General features: G+C 35.7%; 1 protein-coding gene across 4 annotated transcripts in view; it reads left to right on the top strand.

Moving 5' to 3' along the window:
* The window catches only part of DCLK1 (doublecortin-like kinase 1), a 322,359-nt gene that overhangs the window by 221,595 nt on the left and 84,089 nt on the right, over positions 1-16,675 (top strand). For all 4 annotated transcript variants that reach the window (XM_012723242.1, XM_004680201.2, XM_012723241.1 and 1 more), the window contains exon 5: positions 6,267-6,383. In XM_012723242.1, the coding sequence (XP_012578696.1) occupies positions 6,267-6,383 (117 nt within the window). The remainder of the gene's footprint in view (positions 1-6,266; positions 6,384-16,675) is intronic.

The following is a 16,675-nucleotide window of genomic DNA, read 5'->3' as shown; positions in this document are numbered from 1 at the left end:
CTGGTGAATCTTCTCACCCTCCACATCTCTGGCCTGTACCCCAGTTCTGTATGAATAAATGAATCTTTAAAAAAAAATACACTGATTTTTACTAGGGGAAAAAACTTAATTCCATTGCAATGTAGTTAAGAGATGTGTTTTATTTCATAGCTTTCTGCAAGCAAGCTTACTTTGATACAAAATGAGTTCAGTGATACAGGTACTACTGTCCACTCAAGGAAAAGAAAACCACCTCACATTTATAAGAATGCACTTTTTAAATATATATTTATATAATTAATTTAGAAGATTTATATTTATTTATTTAAATAAATAACTCTTAAAAAAAATGGGTACCAAGAGTAACAGGATGAAGTGATTGCCACAAAGGCAAATGCCCCCACAAGAGAGAGAGATTAGAGAGTATAATTTTTTTCCTTGCCACGGGCTGTGAAAATGTCCTTTGTGAGAACATATAGGGTTTCTACTTTACAGGCCATTTAGATCATATTATTCACAAAGTTTCTAAGTTGTGGTTTTAAGTAAACAAGGATTTTGGCATTCTCTCTTAAAGTAATGAAACATTCATCCTTCTTCACTACATATTTCACCACTCCCATGTAAATTAATTAAAACACTTAAAACCTTTAATGAGGAAGATGGTCGGTGTCTTTTGTAATTTTTTTCTAACTTACAGCTTGATGCTGCAATTTTCTTCAATTGGTTTAATTTTGACCCTAGAAAAAAAGTAGCTACTATAAATGTTTTGTTTCTGTTTCTGTTAGTCAACTCTAGCCCTTCAGAATTATTCTATTTCCTCATATGACTCATGAAGCTTCATTCTTATCCTGAAGGCAAGCAGTACAAAATTTGTAATATTTGTAATTATCTTTCAGACTCCATGATCCCCAAAGCTATTAATTCACTAAAACTCCATTTCTGAAAGAGAGATTGTTGTTTCTTAACTTCTGATACAATAGCTAGAATTGTAGCGTTAGTGTGAAATCATTAAATGTTGTTTTCCAACCTCTCTAGTATTCACCATCTTCTACTGGTCTAACTTAATCATGTTTTGGTCAGAAATTTCCAGTTTCATTCACAATGGAATAGGTGACGTAGGCCATATTATCAGATACTGGGGTGTCAAGAAAGTCAGCAACTCAAAAGGTGTGGGTTCAGATGCAAGTCTCTTAGCCTGAGCTGCAAAGTGAGAGGTTGATTACACCAGTAAGTAAAGAGCTCTCACAATACTAACAGGATCTGTTTTAATTCCAACCAATATTTATTGAGCATCTATTAGAGTCAACCCTCAGCATCCATGTGGGTGATTGATTCCAGGACCCCCTGGGAGAGTATAAGCTTTGGATGCTCAAGTCCCTCATATAAAATATCACAGTATTTGTGTACAGCCAATGAACATCCTTTTGTATTTGTAAAATCATTCTAGATTGCATATACTTAATACTAGAATGTGTTATAAAAATATTTGTTATGCTCCATTATTAAGTGACTAATGGAAAGAAAAAGACATCTGTACATGTTCTGTATAGCACAAACATTGAGCATGTACCTATGTGTGTAGTGCATGTTTCCATCTGCACTTGCCTGAAATTAGGATGCAGAAATCCCAAATATGGAAGGCAAACTATCTTTTAATATGTCAGGAGTAGATAGTATCCAGTGGCATAGGGAGTGGAAGGAGACTAAGGAATCACTTGATTGATAATATAAAGAGAAGTTCAAGAGAAGCAAGGAAAGTTATAGAAAAGAACATGAGACTACAGTTCTCAGTATTTTCAAAAGCGAATGAAATGTCTGCATTTGCGCTAATAAAACTGAGCTTCCTGACTTCAATACCTAGTTCTTTCTGGAAATTGGAAAAATGTCAACTTAGTGTGGTAAGATTGGTTCTGTTGTGCTGATCTGGAGCCTTGGTTGGTAGTTGGAATCTTAACTAACAATTTTGGCACTTGTGGCAAACAGCATTTGGCAAACCCTAAAATCAACTTTTAATTCATGTGGTGGCTCACAGATGGGTGTTATTACCATTGTACCATCTGGCAACTTTCTATTTTAACTATGCATTCCTGCTAACTGGATACTAAGCTTTTCAAATTAATATTTTAAATTTATATGATCCCTAAATATTTATGACCTGGGACAAAAAATCCTGGTCAGGCTGACATCACTAGAGTCCTGATTCTGATTTAAAATGAAAAACATATTAGTACTTAAAGCAATTTGTCACATAAAATGACATTTTTCAAACATGGGGTTTATATGAAACAAAATTAGCAAAAAAGAGCCCTTGCTGGTTAAACACCTTTAAACTACACTGCAAAGTAGTAAATGTTTTGAGTTCCAAAATTTGATATGTTTTCCATGGTACCTGCAGTGCTCAGTGCTTGGTACATAGTGATCACTTGGTGAAAATTAACTGGAAACAGCCAACTCGGCTGCTGATACACTCCCAAAAGGTTATGTCAATGTTGAAGGGAGGGACAAACTCCAGAATGTTTTTTTAGTTGTGTGGATAGAGCCTTCAGCTAATTGGATGTCCTCTTCATGTTCCAAAGATTGATTTCTGATTTAAATCCTCCACAGACCCACACTCTCAGTCAATATCGCCTCAAATGAAATATGGTTTTCATCATATTTTCTCATGTTGTAAGATGAAGTAAGCATCTTCTTGCTTACTTCTAGTTTGTATATTTTGCTGATATACCTGTATGTGTAAACTTTTTCTTTTCTTTTCTTTTTTAAGAAATGAAATTCTTTTACAGCCTCACCCACTCTCAATAGGCCAAAAGAGCCTTCAGTGGCCCGAGGAGGCCTGGACATATTTAGGAAGGTCCTGATTCTTTTTGATTTCTTTTTGGCTATAAAAATCACAAATATTAATATCTCAGATCAGGATTTCCTTCCTTCTCTTCTTCTTTTGTTAAGTTTTTTCCTTTTGTGTGGGCCTCAACAGTTTATGACACAAGCTATGCAACTCCTGTTGCCAGACACGGTCTGGATGGAGGGAAAATGCTCTGAAAAATCAGAATTTCCATGCTAACTATGTTATGACCCCCCTTTTTTGTATAATCATCAAAATATTCTAAGCAACCATCAGTTTTCAACTGGATTGCCTTAGCCTCATAAGGCGCTGCCTGGCTCAGGCAAGCAAATGCTGCCCCAGGATGGGGAATTCCTCCTGAAGTCAAAAATATTACAACTGGTGGATTAATAAAAGCAATTGGCTTGTAACAAAATCAATATTGTAAAACAAGGCAGTACTAGAACATGTTAAAAAATAATCAGAGTTCTTTCACTGTCCAGAAGAGAACCCAAATCTTATCACTCTACCCTCTTACTTAAGCTTTCTATTGCTTAGTCTGTAAATGAAGAATCTTACTGTCACCCTTAGTGATTTATCTACAAGAAAACTTCTCTAATCTAGTCCTCGAATTGACTTTACCCTCTTTCACAACTTCACCTTGGCTGGGGACCTTACTTTATCTTTTTTTACATCTCTAACCCAGCCTCCACCCTAGTCCTGACTTTCCTCTCTAAGATGTCTCAGTGAGAATGAAGGTCATTAAGTAGCATTTAAGGTTTAAGGACTTTATTTTAGCTAATCATCACTGTGATAAATATAACAATGTTAACCTTAAGTTTTATGAATTTATATACCTATCTTTAATAGATTGATTTTAAGAATAATAAATGTTATTATTCTGAAGGTCAATACAACCCCAAACTGTTCTTAGAAAAAAAAAAGATTATTATAATCTCTCAGCCCAGTTAATGTGCTGATGTCATCCCACTGCTTGCTCATAATGTATAAAATAAACTTCTGCTGAGAGAAGAACAGGAAGACTTGCACCCAACTCCGATTCCCGTGTCTCCCTCATACCCATTCCCCTTCTCCCCCATTTTTAGAAATCTTCTCTCGCCAACGGTGCTCCCACCTGTTCTGCCCTTCAACAACCCATGATCGGGCTGGTCCCCGACAAGTTTAATTATAAGGCACTCCAGGAAAGTCTTCCTACTGTGGACATTTCTCACCTTTTAATATTTATATTTCATATTCACTTTTTTCCCACTAATCAATGTGAATTACTTTGTTGGTTAGATTTTTTACAGAGTTATTTCAGTGGTACAAAGGAAAGACATGTTTTGAGATAAGAAAAATAGAGTAGAAAAATTTCAAAATTAAAGTCAGGTACCAGACTTAGATTTAGAATTGTTATGATTTCTTAGTAATTAAAGTATAAGATAATAATAATAATGTATAATGGAAAAGTTGATAACCAAACTTCAGTTTTAAACTACTGTACTAACAAGAATACCACATTTAGAGGCCAACATTTTTCAACCATTGCCTCAATGATAAAAATTTATAGTGTAGGCAAAGAATACAACTTTGACATAGAAATGCATTCTTACAAATTAATAAATAAAAGACATGCCCATTGCAGCCAGCCGAAAGACATGAGTAAATAATTGCAAGAAAGAAATACATATGGCTAATTAATATATGTGAACTAATACACAACTCAGTGAACATCAATTAGCCAGATTTAAAACAATGAAGTCTGATATTTGTTTAGAAATTTGCAAAGATATATTGAAAAGAAACATATCTTATCTCAATAAGGAGTCAGGCAAAGGCCACACTCAGACTCTGCAGTTTGCAATTTGAGCCCTCTCTGGTAGCGCAGCCAGCGGTTTAAAGCACAGCACTAAGAAGCTAAAGCCCTGTCAGCATGAGTTTGATACCCGCCCCAGAGGTGACCCACATGGTACTGCAAACCTCTCCTGATCCTCCCTCATACTCCCCTCAGCAGTTCGTCATTCTGCCTGTTCTGCTCCCCACTCTGTCTCTGGTGAGTCCTCTCACCATCCCTGCACCTCTGGCCTGTGCCCCAGTTCTGTTTGCATAAATAAATAAATCTTTTTAAAAAATTAAAACAAAAACAAAAACAAAAACAATTTGGGTAAGTCTGTGTAGAAGGAAATTTGGCTGAAACTTTTCAAAAGCACTTCTCTTTTGACCTACCAATACATCACTTCTTTCTGGAAATATTTTTGAGAACCTACAACATGCCCATTCATATCTAGTTAGTGAAACCAAATTTCAAGTGTCAGAGATAAAACCCTTCAAGTCATTTACAAAGGTGTTATTTAGTAATTATTTACAGTAGTGAAATATTGAATGCAAATTAAATGTTTAGCAGTAGGAACTTAAAGCAAATTATGGTACACTCATGTAGTAAAATATCCCACAGACATTAAATAATAGAATGAAAATATTGTCATGTTACAATATATTGTCAGATTAACACTCAATATGTACAAACTAATTTTAATTGTTTAAAGATACTAGTAGAAGTTTCTAGAAGCTTATATACCATCCTCAAAAAATTTTTTGGCCATTTTTTTTCTTAATATTATTTATATTTCCATGCATTATCAGTCATAATTGCTGATTATCATTGCAAGCAGGGAAAATGTTTTTGATAATTATAAATGATTTTTTAATCTTAAGCACATGGTGTATGTAGTGTTTGAATGAAATTGTAATTAGTCAATGCAGCTCACTAAGTGAGAGAAATATAAAGTTCTTTGCATTTAAAAAGCTTAGCATTAAACTTAATGAACACAAACACCAAAGATTTCAACTAATGAAAGCCAAGTTATTTCTCACCCTCAGTCCAAAAATATTTTATCAAAAGCCACCATTTGTACAGGTTCACATTATCCATGTAACCAGATAAAGTCACCCTGAAGACTTTGCTCTTTCCCCCCACATGTTAAAGACTCACAGCTCTCGCTATAGTGAGTCCCAAGAACAATAAACCTGGACTTGCACAGGAATCTTCCATCACAGCATGTATTATTTTTCGAGGTTGACATTTTGTCTAACATCTTTCTTGAAAGAAAGAATAATTTATCCCAAAAGAAACACATCTCTATAAATAACTCAAAGGATGGGTGGGAGGACACCCAACAACAGTACTTTTTTTTTTTTTTTCCCAGACTATTACTCCCAGTATGTCCAAAATATTATATGAAGAAGGTAAAAAGAGTAGACCTAAAATCCTCTTTACTTTGATGTCTGGAAGCCCAGTCATGCCCTTCACCTTGTTTCTTGCTTCTATTGTCAGAACTAAGCTCTAGAATGGCAGGAAGTAAGTGTGACTGAGGATAATGTATATTTCTATTTCAGGTTTATTTCCAGTTTTGTGTGCTGTGTGCCATCACCATATATTGATGTGTGACTGTTGTTCTTTCCCTAGAATGTCGAGTGGTGAAGTCCACCTCTTACACCAAAATAGCTTCATCATCTCGCCGGAGCACTACCAAGAGCCCAGGACCTTCCAGGCGCAGCAAATCCCCTGCATCAACTAGCTCAGGTAAAACACAAGGGAGACATGGAAGAAATGGGCTTGATTCTGAGGTCTGACGAGCTGAAGGTGTATGAAGGTCAGAGCATGAGGTTTAAAGACTGTCGATTCCGGTTTGTTATTTTAGAACATGGAAGAGTGGTGGAACAGATTTGCCAGAGTCTAGCATGTTGGCTGCAAGAAAAAACATTGAGTTCAGGAATTTAGCGAAGACTCAGGAAACCCAGATTTACCCACAAATAGAAGTACATTACCAGCTTGTTTCATTTCTATTGCAAAAATTAATTTTTCAGGTTAAGGGTCCCAAACTCCAGATGCTTTTGTAACAGTGTTTATTCTACTTAGAATTGGCTTATGAAGAGTCTCTGATACATACTCGCTAGACTTTTGTTTAACGTGCTTTTTATTGTGGCTGTCAGTACAACTTTACAGCTAAATGCTGTGAGAATGAGGCTCCGGGCAGGGCCTGCTGCATTGGCCAGCCTGTGCCCTATTTCTCGGTGGCTCTCATCCTAGTGAGGGAGCAGTATGTGTACTCACAAAATGACCTTCTCATTCATCCCTGTCTTTTCCTTCTTTGTCTTACAAATGACATGAGTTAGTTAGACAGTATTTTTGTTTGTTTGTTTCATTTTGGGTTTCAGGTATAAGATCTATTTCAGTAGTAAGGGAATTATTTATTAAATGAGGTAAACTATTATAATAGTACATGAAAGTGATTGTCACCCAATTTAATGAAGACAGAGAAGCTCTTTTCAATAAGAACAAAGACCTTTAAGGCCTACACAGAAGCCTCTGGTATTCCACAGTGGGGGCCCAAAGGATGTGAAAGGAGCCGTGGGCTGGGCCAGGCCACAAGGCCTGCCTCCTGGATCAGTTATCAGCTGTTACACGGCTGTGTAAATTGTGATCTTCATCTTTTAAAGTGGAAGTGCTAAAATATGTTTTTTTGTGTTTTTTTTTTCTAATAAAAGATAAAATCTATTTCAAAGCTAGTCTGGGAGGAAGGAACCCTGAGATCAGGGCAGTAAGACCTACCAGCCTGACTTGGTTCTCTATAAGTCACCTTGGGACTTCTGCTGTTTCTTTAGACAGGTCATCAAAGGCACTGATTGCAATAATGTGCTATCACTGCCCCTTCACACAGTGTGTGACCTATTAGGAAACAAGCTCCAGATCACAGCTGGCACTTGAGATGGGGCTTCCTTGCCACTTTCAGTAGAAAGGTAGGCAGAGAATCTTCCCTTCACATGACATAGCTCACCCAGTTTAATGGAACACAAAATGACTTTGCTAAACAGTAAGGTAATGAGACTGAAAGCTTATAATGTATGTGATAGATATTTGGAGACTTGGTTAAATTTGGCAACTGCACCCCCCTCATCCTCACATTCTCACTTTGTTAGCAAGTACTCAGGCAACTCCAGTGGGATAGTTTATGGTCCACACTTGGAGAAAGTGGGTTAATGAAGTGTGGTTCTCACCAGAAGTATCACCACCACCTGAGAACTTGAAAGCACAGATCTTGAGTTCCTGCCTAGATTCACTGAAAAAAAAAAAAAACAAAAAAAAAGCAAAAAAAAACCCTGGAGCTGGAGGCCAGCAGACTGAGGTTTCCCAACATTCCCAGGTGACTCCCAGGTGCTCATCCAAGTTTATGAACTACTGAGTTGTGGCTAACAAAAGGGAAATAAATAGAGGCAGTCACATGACTCTTGATAATCTGGGGTGAAAGCTAAGCCTTGTTCATCTTCATTTATAGGCATGGCAGTGCTACCTTCTTTTTTATCTTCCTGCCTGCCTCATGGCCACTTTTAACTCTACAGCCTGAGTGCAAAACTCTAGATACTTTGAAGTGTAAGTCAGTGGAGCAATGAGCAAAGAGGATCAGATGCTGTCTACTTCCATTCACCTGAGAGAAGGGATAATTTCTCTCAGAAGATCATTTTCCATAGCAGTCTCTCCTCTCAGCAGAGATATTGCCTTCTCAGACATGTGGAACTCTGCAAATACAATGTGAAATATATAGTTAAATTATATTTAATGGCACAGAGGGTTAAAGCACAGCACTAAGACGCTTAAGCCACTTCAGCATGAGTTCAATCCCTGCCCCGGAGATGACCCACATGGTGTGGCAGACCTCTCCTGACCCACCTGCTGCTCCCCTCGGCAGTATTCTTCATCAGTCGGCCTGTGCTTCTCTCCACTGTCTCTGGTGAATCCTCTCACCACCCCTGCACCTCTAGCCTGTACCCCAGTTCTGTAATGCATAAATAAATCTTTTAAAAGAAAAAAATCATGAATCTAATCTTAAAATACATAATTATGAATAAAGGAAATTATTTCACTTTAGAATTAACTGGTAGTATAGCCATTATTTGGTATCTCTAAGATTTTATATATATTCAATTATAATATTGAAAGTATAGATGACTATATCATTTACTTTTGGTAAATGATATCCTTTTGGAGTTTTTTCAGAAACTCAAAAAAAAGCAGATAGGCAAATGCATTGAATATATTTGCCTTGGTCATTGCCAATATTAGAATTATTCCTTTAGAATTTCTCACACAAGCATTACTATTTGCTATTGTTTCCTTGAAATCCATTTTCTCTAGTTAAAACCTGGTTGATTTGACCAGCTCTAACTTTGAATTTGTGATACGAAAGTCATGCCAGGTAGTGTCCTGTTTTAGCAGGAAAGCAAAATCCAGATTCAGTCTAAAATATATAAGTCCTTTAACAAACATAATCACATTCAAGGTATCTTTAACTCCAAGGTCAAAATTAAATGAAATTAATTGAAATTAACTTCAAATATTCCTGAAGATATATCATGTGGCCATTTCCTGGTTCTATAACAGTATGTAGTATTCTGTCTTTTGATTGTTACTTGCTACTAAATTTTGTCACCTTCCTCTGTTGAGTCTAATTTAGAGTTTACAGAGCAACCTATATCTAGTTTGCAAATGTGTGGACTATGCCAATGACCCAGGACCATTACCTAAACCTAAGGCTTAGTTGATCGAGTAGTATTTTCATTTCCTGTCAAGATGAGTACAGCTGTTCTGTGTCAGGGGTGTCTGTGCTTTAGGTACTCTGCTCTCTACCCAAGTCCTAGAAACTAAAGATACTTTAAATGAGGTGTCCCACCTCTGCTCAAAAATGAGTCTTGAAGCCAGTGGAAAGGAGCACAGAGTTACCTCTGTCTTGATTGTATCACTGTTTTCTTAAAATAGTCTGTTCCATGTTTCCCCTAAGCCATAAAAACTGGAATGTAAATTTTACTTTCATACCGTTTAAACATGGATACTGGCCCCCAAGTCTCATGACCACCATAAACTTGACTTTTCAGTGTTTTCCCCCTAAAATACTAGTCAACATTTGAAATGATTTCTACTTGAGCTTTTCAATTTCTGCTTTCAGTTGTCATCTTCCTACATTATACAGAGATTGAAGCACAAAACAGGAAAGGTAAAACTTGCTCAGTTTGCTTGCCATGTTGCTGTTCATGAAAATATCATTAGCTTATTTAAATTAACATCAGAATTTACATAAGAACTTCATCTTCTTAACTTGTTTGATCCTTCTGATGAGCTCCCAACAACAAGCAAGGCATTATAATTATGTAATAATAGATCCCATTTTTAGTAAGGTGCATTCAGAGGCAAGGCTGAGAGAACTCTGTGCCCAGAGTCACTGATAAGGGCAGCTCAAAGCTGGGACTTGAACTTTTAGGGTTCTAGACACAATAGACTAATAACCTTACCTGTTTCTTTACCTCTGATAGAATTTTTTTCTCCAAGAAATAACTCATACAGTACCTGGTTTAACATGGCAATTTACAGCATCATAAAACTTTGCAACAGAAGCGTAAGTGTTAGTCAGAGACACCAGCATTCTGGGAGTCTGACATTCAACTTCACGATGAATGTCAGTGATAGACAGAAACTTTCCTTTGTATATGAGTGTTAGAACACAAGTGAAAATCTGCTATAAATCTTCTCTTTTTCCCTTGTCCATATCCTTTCTTGGGACTAAAAGAAGGGAGAGGTGATTTATTAATATAAGGTGTTCATTTACACATTCAGAAATACCCCATGCAGGCATGCTAGAGTCATCAGGCATTTGCTAGGTGCTAATGATGCAGAGATGAAAGCAACAGCCCCTATTCTCAAGAAGCATACAGGTCAAACCCCTCCCATAATTTATAGATAACATAATTCACATAGCTGTTGAATTATTATTAGACTCCTTAACAGAAAGGGTCCAAAGAAGGCAATTGGAGGTAGGAAAAAGAGAAGCCAGAATCTTAATAATATTCAAGAGGAATAAGGAGGTCCCCAAGGCAATTGAGTGTCAAGACATGGAATACAAAATGCAAACTGGTTTTTAATGACTTCTAAAATAAATGAGAATGTATCATACACAAGAAAATATCCTAAAGTGTTTAATAAGAGTTGAATGTTCGTGTGTGTCTGTCTTTGGAATACTAACATCTCATAAAGTATTTAATTTAAAAGTAAAGTCTTTGCAACGTATTTATCTTCACGGGAAAGTTATAACAAAATATAGCCCAACATAAGAATACGATGTTCAGTAATTCTGTTTTCATAAGAACAGTGGTTTAATTTTGTTTTATTGTATTATTACCAAAAGTATGAGAAAACTATGTTTACCTATCTTGAGTTTTCATTGCAGCAATTTCTTGAAAACTTACTGATTTCAATATTTTCACTTCCACTTGATTCTCTTCACATTTCAGTTTGTTTTTTTATGTATTTTTTTAATTGAGGTAATAATGTCTTACAGCAATATATGCTATTTAGAGAGAGATGTTAACATACCACACCCACCACAGTCCTCCCCCATCGAATATAGGCCTCATCTCCTCATTGCTCCCCAATTCTACCCTCCTTCTCGGTAGTCTCAGTTCTACTGTCTGATTTCCCAAGGTTAGTTTTGGTATAGTTTGTCTGTTCCTTTTTGTTCTTGCTTTTATTCTACATATGAGTGAGTTCATCTTTCCCCTGCTGCTTTTTTCATTTAGTTTTGCCTCCTTCACTTCCCTGCAAGTTGCTGCAAATGGGGAAAATTTAACTTTTTATGTTTTAGTCAAGGAGTTTTCCATTGTGTATGTTTACGTCATCTTCAACCACTCACCTGTCACTGGGCTATTATAAATAGTGCCGCAGTGAATACAATTGTGTATGTATCTCTTTAAATAGTGTTTATTTTATTCTTTAGGTAGATATCTAGGAGTAGAATAGCTCAATCATATAGTAGACCTATTTTAAATATTTTTAGAAACCGCCATACTGTTTTCCATAGGGAAGAGACCAGTGTCCATTCCCAGCAAAAGTGGACAAGGATTCCTTTTTCTCCACAGCTTCACCAATAATTATTGCATTGCTTCTGGACTTTTGATATGGGATATTCTCAGGGTGTGATGTGGCATCTCACTGTAGACTTTTGATATGGGATATTCTCAGAGTGTGATGTGGCATCTCATTGTGCTTTTGACTTGCATTTCCCTGATAATAAGATGAACACTTTTTCATGTGCCTGTTTGGCCATTTGTATGTCTGCTTTGAAGAAGTGTCTGTGGATTTCTATTCATTTTAATAGGGATATTTTGTTTGTGTGTGCGTGTGTGCTTGTTTTTCAGTTATATGAGTCATTTGTACATACTGGATATTAGCCTTTTATCAGATGTATGATACACAAATATTCAATAGTGTGTCTTCAATAGTGTGTCTTCATTTTAATGAGCTTCTTCCACCTTGCAGCTTTTCAGTTTTACATAGACTCTTTTGTTTGATTTTATGTTTGTGTCCCTTGCTGTTGAGTGCCCAAAGACAGCCCTGAAGCCAATGTCTCAGACTATTTTGCCTATATTTTACTATATATATTTTATAGTTTCAAGTCTTATGTCCTGAACTAATACATTTTACATTAATTTCAGTAGTAAGTGAGTAGTAAGACAGTGGTCTGGTTTCTTTCTTTCTTTGCCTGTGTTAGTACTGTTTTCCCAGAACCCTTTGTTTGAAACTTACTTTTTCCATTAGATATGTTAACTACTGTTGTTGTAGATTGTCCATATAAGTGTGAATTTATTTCTGGGCTGTCAACTCTATTCCATTAGTTGATGTATCTAATTTTATTCTACTACAATGCTGTCTTGATTACAAAAGCTTTATTGTATAATTTGAAGTCTGGAGGTGTGCTGCTTCTGTTCTTTTTTGTCAAAAATGCTTTGGCTACTTGGGGTCTTTTGTGGTTTTGTATTAATTTCAGCAATGCTTTCCCTGTTTCTTTGAAAATGCCAATGAAATTTTGGTAGGGACTCCATTGAATTTGGGTACAACAGCTGCTTTAACAATATAATTTCTTCAAATCGACAAGCAAGGAATATCTTTCCATTTCACTTCTTAATTTTAAGTTTACTGTTAGGTACCGAATTCTTCTTTAGATGCAATTGGAAATGAGATTTTTTCTTAACTTTTCTTCTAGTTTATTTAAGTAGAGGAGTACTACAGGTTTTTATTATTATTATTATTATTATTAGCATGCTGCTTTACTGTATTTATTTATTGTTTCTAATAGTTTTATTAGTGGAGTCTAGGGTTTTCTTTGAATTTATCATTATTGTTTGCAAACAGTGATTGTTTTACTTCTTCTTCCCTAATTTAGATTCCTTTTTATCTGTCTCTTGCCTAATTGCTCTAGCTAAGACTTTCAATACTATGTTAAATACTAGTGATGGAAATGGATATCTTTGTCATGTACCTAATCTTTAAAGAAAGCTTTCAGGTTTTTATTATTAAGTAGGAAAATAGCTGAGGGTTGATTATATGTGACTTATGATAAGATGTTAAATTTTATTCCTTTTTTGAGAGTTGTTATCATATATGGAAGTTGATTCTTGTTAAGTGTTTTCTCTGCTTCCATTGATATAATCAGATGGTTTTTATCTTTTTTCTAACTGATGTGATGAATTACTTTTGATTGATTGGCAGGTATTGACCTCTCCTTGCTTCCCTAGATTTCTCTTGGCCATGATGTATGGTTCTTTCAATGTATTGTAGAAATCAGTCTATAAGATTTTGTTGAAAATATTTGTATCAGTGTTCATCAGTGTTATTTGACTATAGCTTTCTTTCTTTTTTGTTTATGATTGTCCTTGGTTAATTTTGGTATTAGAGTATTATTGGCCTTATAATACGTTTTGAAGCATTGCCTCTTCTCCAACTTTTTAAGGAAAGTGTAAGAATGGAAAGTGTTCCTCTTTGAATGTTTAGTACAACTACTAGTGAAATCTTCTGTGATTTTGAGTTTGGAGAGACTTGATGACTGTAAGTTTTCTTGTTTACAAATGGTTTATTCAGGTTTCCTCTTTCTTCCTGATTCAGTGTTGGAGTGATATATGCTTCTAAAGTTTTGTTCATTTTTTCTTGGATGTCTAATTTATTGGTTATGCAATAAATTTATCATCCAATTTATGTATCCTTGCCTAAAGTGCTTAGTAATTTCTTACCATCCTCTGTATTTGTGAGGTGTCTTTTGTAATTCCTTCTGCTTCATATCTGATTCTATTTAGTAATGCATTTTCTCCCTTTTTTGTAATGAGTCTAGTTAAAGGTTTTTCATCTTTTTGAAGGACCAGCTTTTGGTTTCATTTATTGATGCATTTTTATTTTTAATTTGTGTATTTGTACTCTAATTCTTATTATTTCCCTCCTTCTAGTAACTCATGGCTTCATTTGTTTTTGTTTTATGAGTTCCATGTGAGATTATTTATTTGAGATCTTTCATATTCCCTGATGTAGACCTGTATTGATATATAGTCCTTCTTAGTAATGATTGTGCTGTATCCTCTAGTTTCTGGTAAATCAAGTCTTCATTTTCATTTGTCTTTACATAGTTTTGTTTCTTAGCTCTTCTTTTCCTCCTTTGGATTCCTCCCTTACCCAATTACTTAGTAGTATGTTATTTAATTTCCAAATATTGAAGTAACCCTGCTTTCTTTTTGTGGTTGATTTTTAACTTGATACCTCTGTGATCAAAAAGATACTTGGTATGCTTTCAGTTTTCATGAATTTATTCATATATGTTATGTGATCTAGCATGTGGCCTATCCTTGAGAAAGTTCCATGTGCACTTGAGAAGAATGTGTGCTCAGCTTTTCAGGGATAGATGGAAAACTGTAAATATGTAATAGTCCCATCTGGTTTAATTCCAAAAAAGCTAATATAAAACTGTTATTTCCTTGTTAATTTTCTGTGTGGTTGATCTAGTTATTAATGTAAATGGATATTGAAGTTGCCTCCTCTTATATGTGTCTGTTTCAGGTTTCTTAACAGTGGCTTTATATATTTTGATGCTTCTTTGTTTAGTGCGTATATATTGATGAGTGTTATGTCTTTCTGATGCACAAATCTCTTAATCATATAATGTCCAAGTGTTCTTTGTAGCTTCTATTTAGTTCCTTCCAAGGTTTAGGAAACTTTTCTTTATTATTTCTCTTCCTACTCCTCTGTTTCCCCCTTTTGGGGTGTTCTTTATCCTTATGTTTTATAACCTCATGTTTCTTAATGGAATTACACAGTTGTCAGTGTGTGCTTCTTTGCTGTTTTTACTTCTATTTCTCTTCTTATACTCGGGTCCTTTGCACTTTACAATTTGAATTTGTCATTTTCTGATTCCATTCTCCTTTTGGTCTATTCTTCTCCTTCCATAACTTTCTTAAGATTTTGTGATCTCATTTATCGAGCTGTTTACATCCCAAGTCTCTGTTATTTTCTTATTCAAACTTTCAATTTCTCCTGTTCATTAATTTTATCTCTGAGCTCTTCAATTTTTTTTTTTTGAAATTTTAAAATCTCTTTTATTAGCTTTTCTGAGTCCTCATTTATCACTTTGACTTGCCTTTCTGTATTTTCTTCTATCTCTTTTGAGTTTCCTGATTATACCAATTTGAACTCTTTACCAGATAGAAAGATGTAATCTTCAACATTTTGTGATTAAATTCCAGAGAGTTGTTTTCTCTTTGGATGTCATATTTCCTTGAGGTCTCGAGTTGACATGTGTTCCTTTTTTTTTCTTTAACCTACTTGCTTTATTATTTTAAATTTTCTAATTTTTTTAAAGGTTTATTTATTTGTGCATACAGAACTGGGGTACAGGCCAGAAGCCAGGGGCGGTGAGAGGCCTCACCAGAGACAGAGTGGGGAACAGAACAGGCAAATCGACGAAGTACACTGCTGAGGGGAGCAGCGGGTGGGCCAGGAGAGGTCCTCCACACCATGTGGTCACCTCCGGGGCAGGCGAGAATCGAACTTGTGCGGAAGTGGCTTTAGATTCTCAGTGCTGTGCTTTAACCCGCTGCGCCACCAGGGAGGGCCCTTGGCTTTATATATATATTGTATATGCATACAATATATTTGGTTTGATTATATGTACATTATATATTGTATTGCATATGTATACTATATATAGATAATATATTAGTATGCACATATATATGCATATATACTAGTATATTAGTATATACATATACACATATGTGTGTATACTATTATGATATAGACAGCTTGTTGCTTTCTGTTGATCCTAATATGTGTTTTTTCAGTTGTTAGGTCTGCAGGGTAGGGGAGGGCCAGGTGGTGGGTGTGAATATGCTGAGTAGAGGTTGGGGGGGGGGTTCTTTTTCTAATGCCTTTGCTAAGACTTTGCAATTTGAACTGTCAGTGCATTTCAGAGGGTTAGTACTCCTGGGGAGTGGGGAGGAGGAGAGTGAGGACAATTTCTAGCAACTTCTTTATACTTTTCCTTAATGCAGACCTGCCCTTTGGGGTTCATCCTTGCTCCTCTCTATCAGTTTCCATTCATTAAGGGGTAGGTATCAGTTTTGCTCTATGTGTCTCTGCCTCAGAGCAAACCCTCCATGGTTTCTCTCCACTCAACTGTTCATTGAAGTGTGAAGGGAATCTTTTCCAAGTCTTGGACTTTGATTTTTTATTTACTTGCTTTATTGAGAATTAAATTCTCATGTAGATATATGATTAGATTTTTCTCATAGAGTGACTTCCTCCATTTGTAATCTGCCTATGGAAGTCATGATGAACAGACATTAGGTCCTAATGGTTGTGTAATACCTGTTAATTTCAATTATGAGCTGATGTGTTTTCTCTCCCTTGAGATACTTAGAGTTTAAGGTAAAAACTCTCATGGCAGCAACCATTCGTTCATTCATTATGCAATTGGGACTTACCATTTCCCAGCAATGCTGGGTGTTAGA

The sequence above is a fragment of the Condylura cristata genome, unplaced genomic scaffold (assembly GCF_000260355.1).
Source record: "Condylura cristata isolate star-nosed mole 26May11 unplaced genomic scaffold, ConCri1.0 scaffold00010, whole genome shotgun sequence".
Taxonomy (NCBI): domain Eukaryota; kingdom Metazoa; phylum Chordata; class Mammalia; order Eulipotyphla; family Talpidae; genus Condylura; species Condylura cristata.
This window is presented reverse-complemented; position numbering and strand designations above follow the sequence as displayed.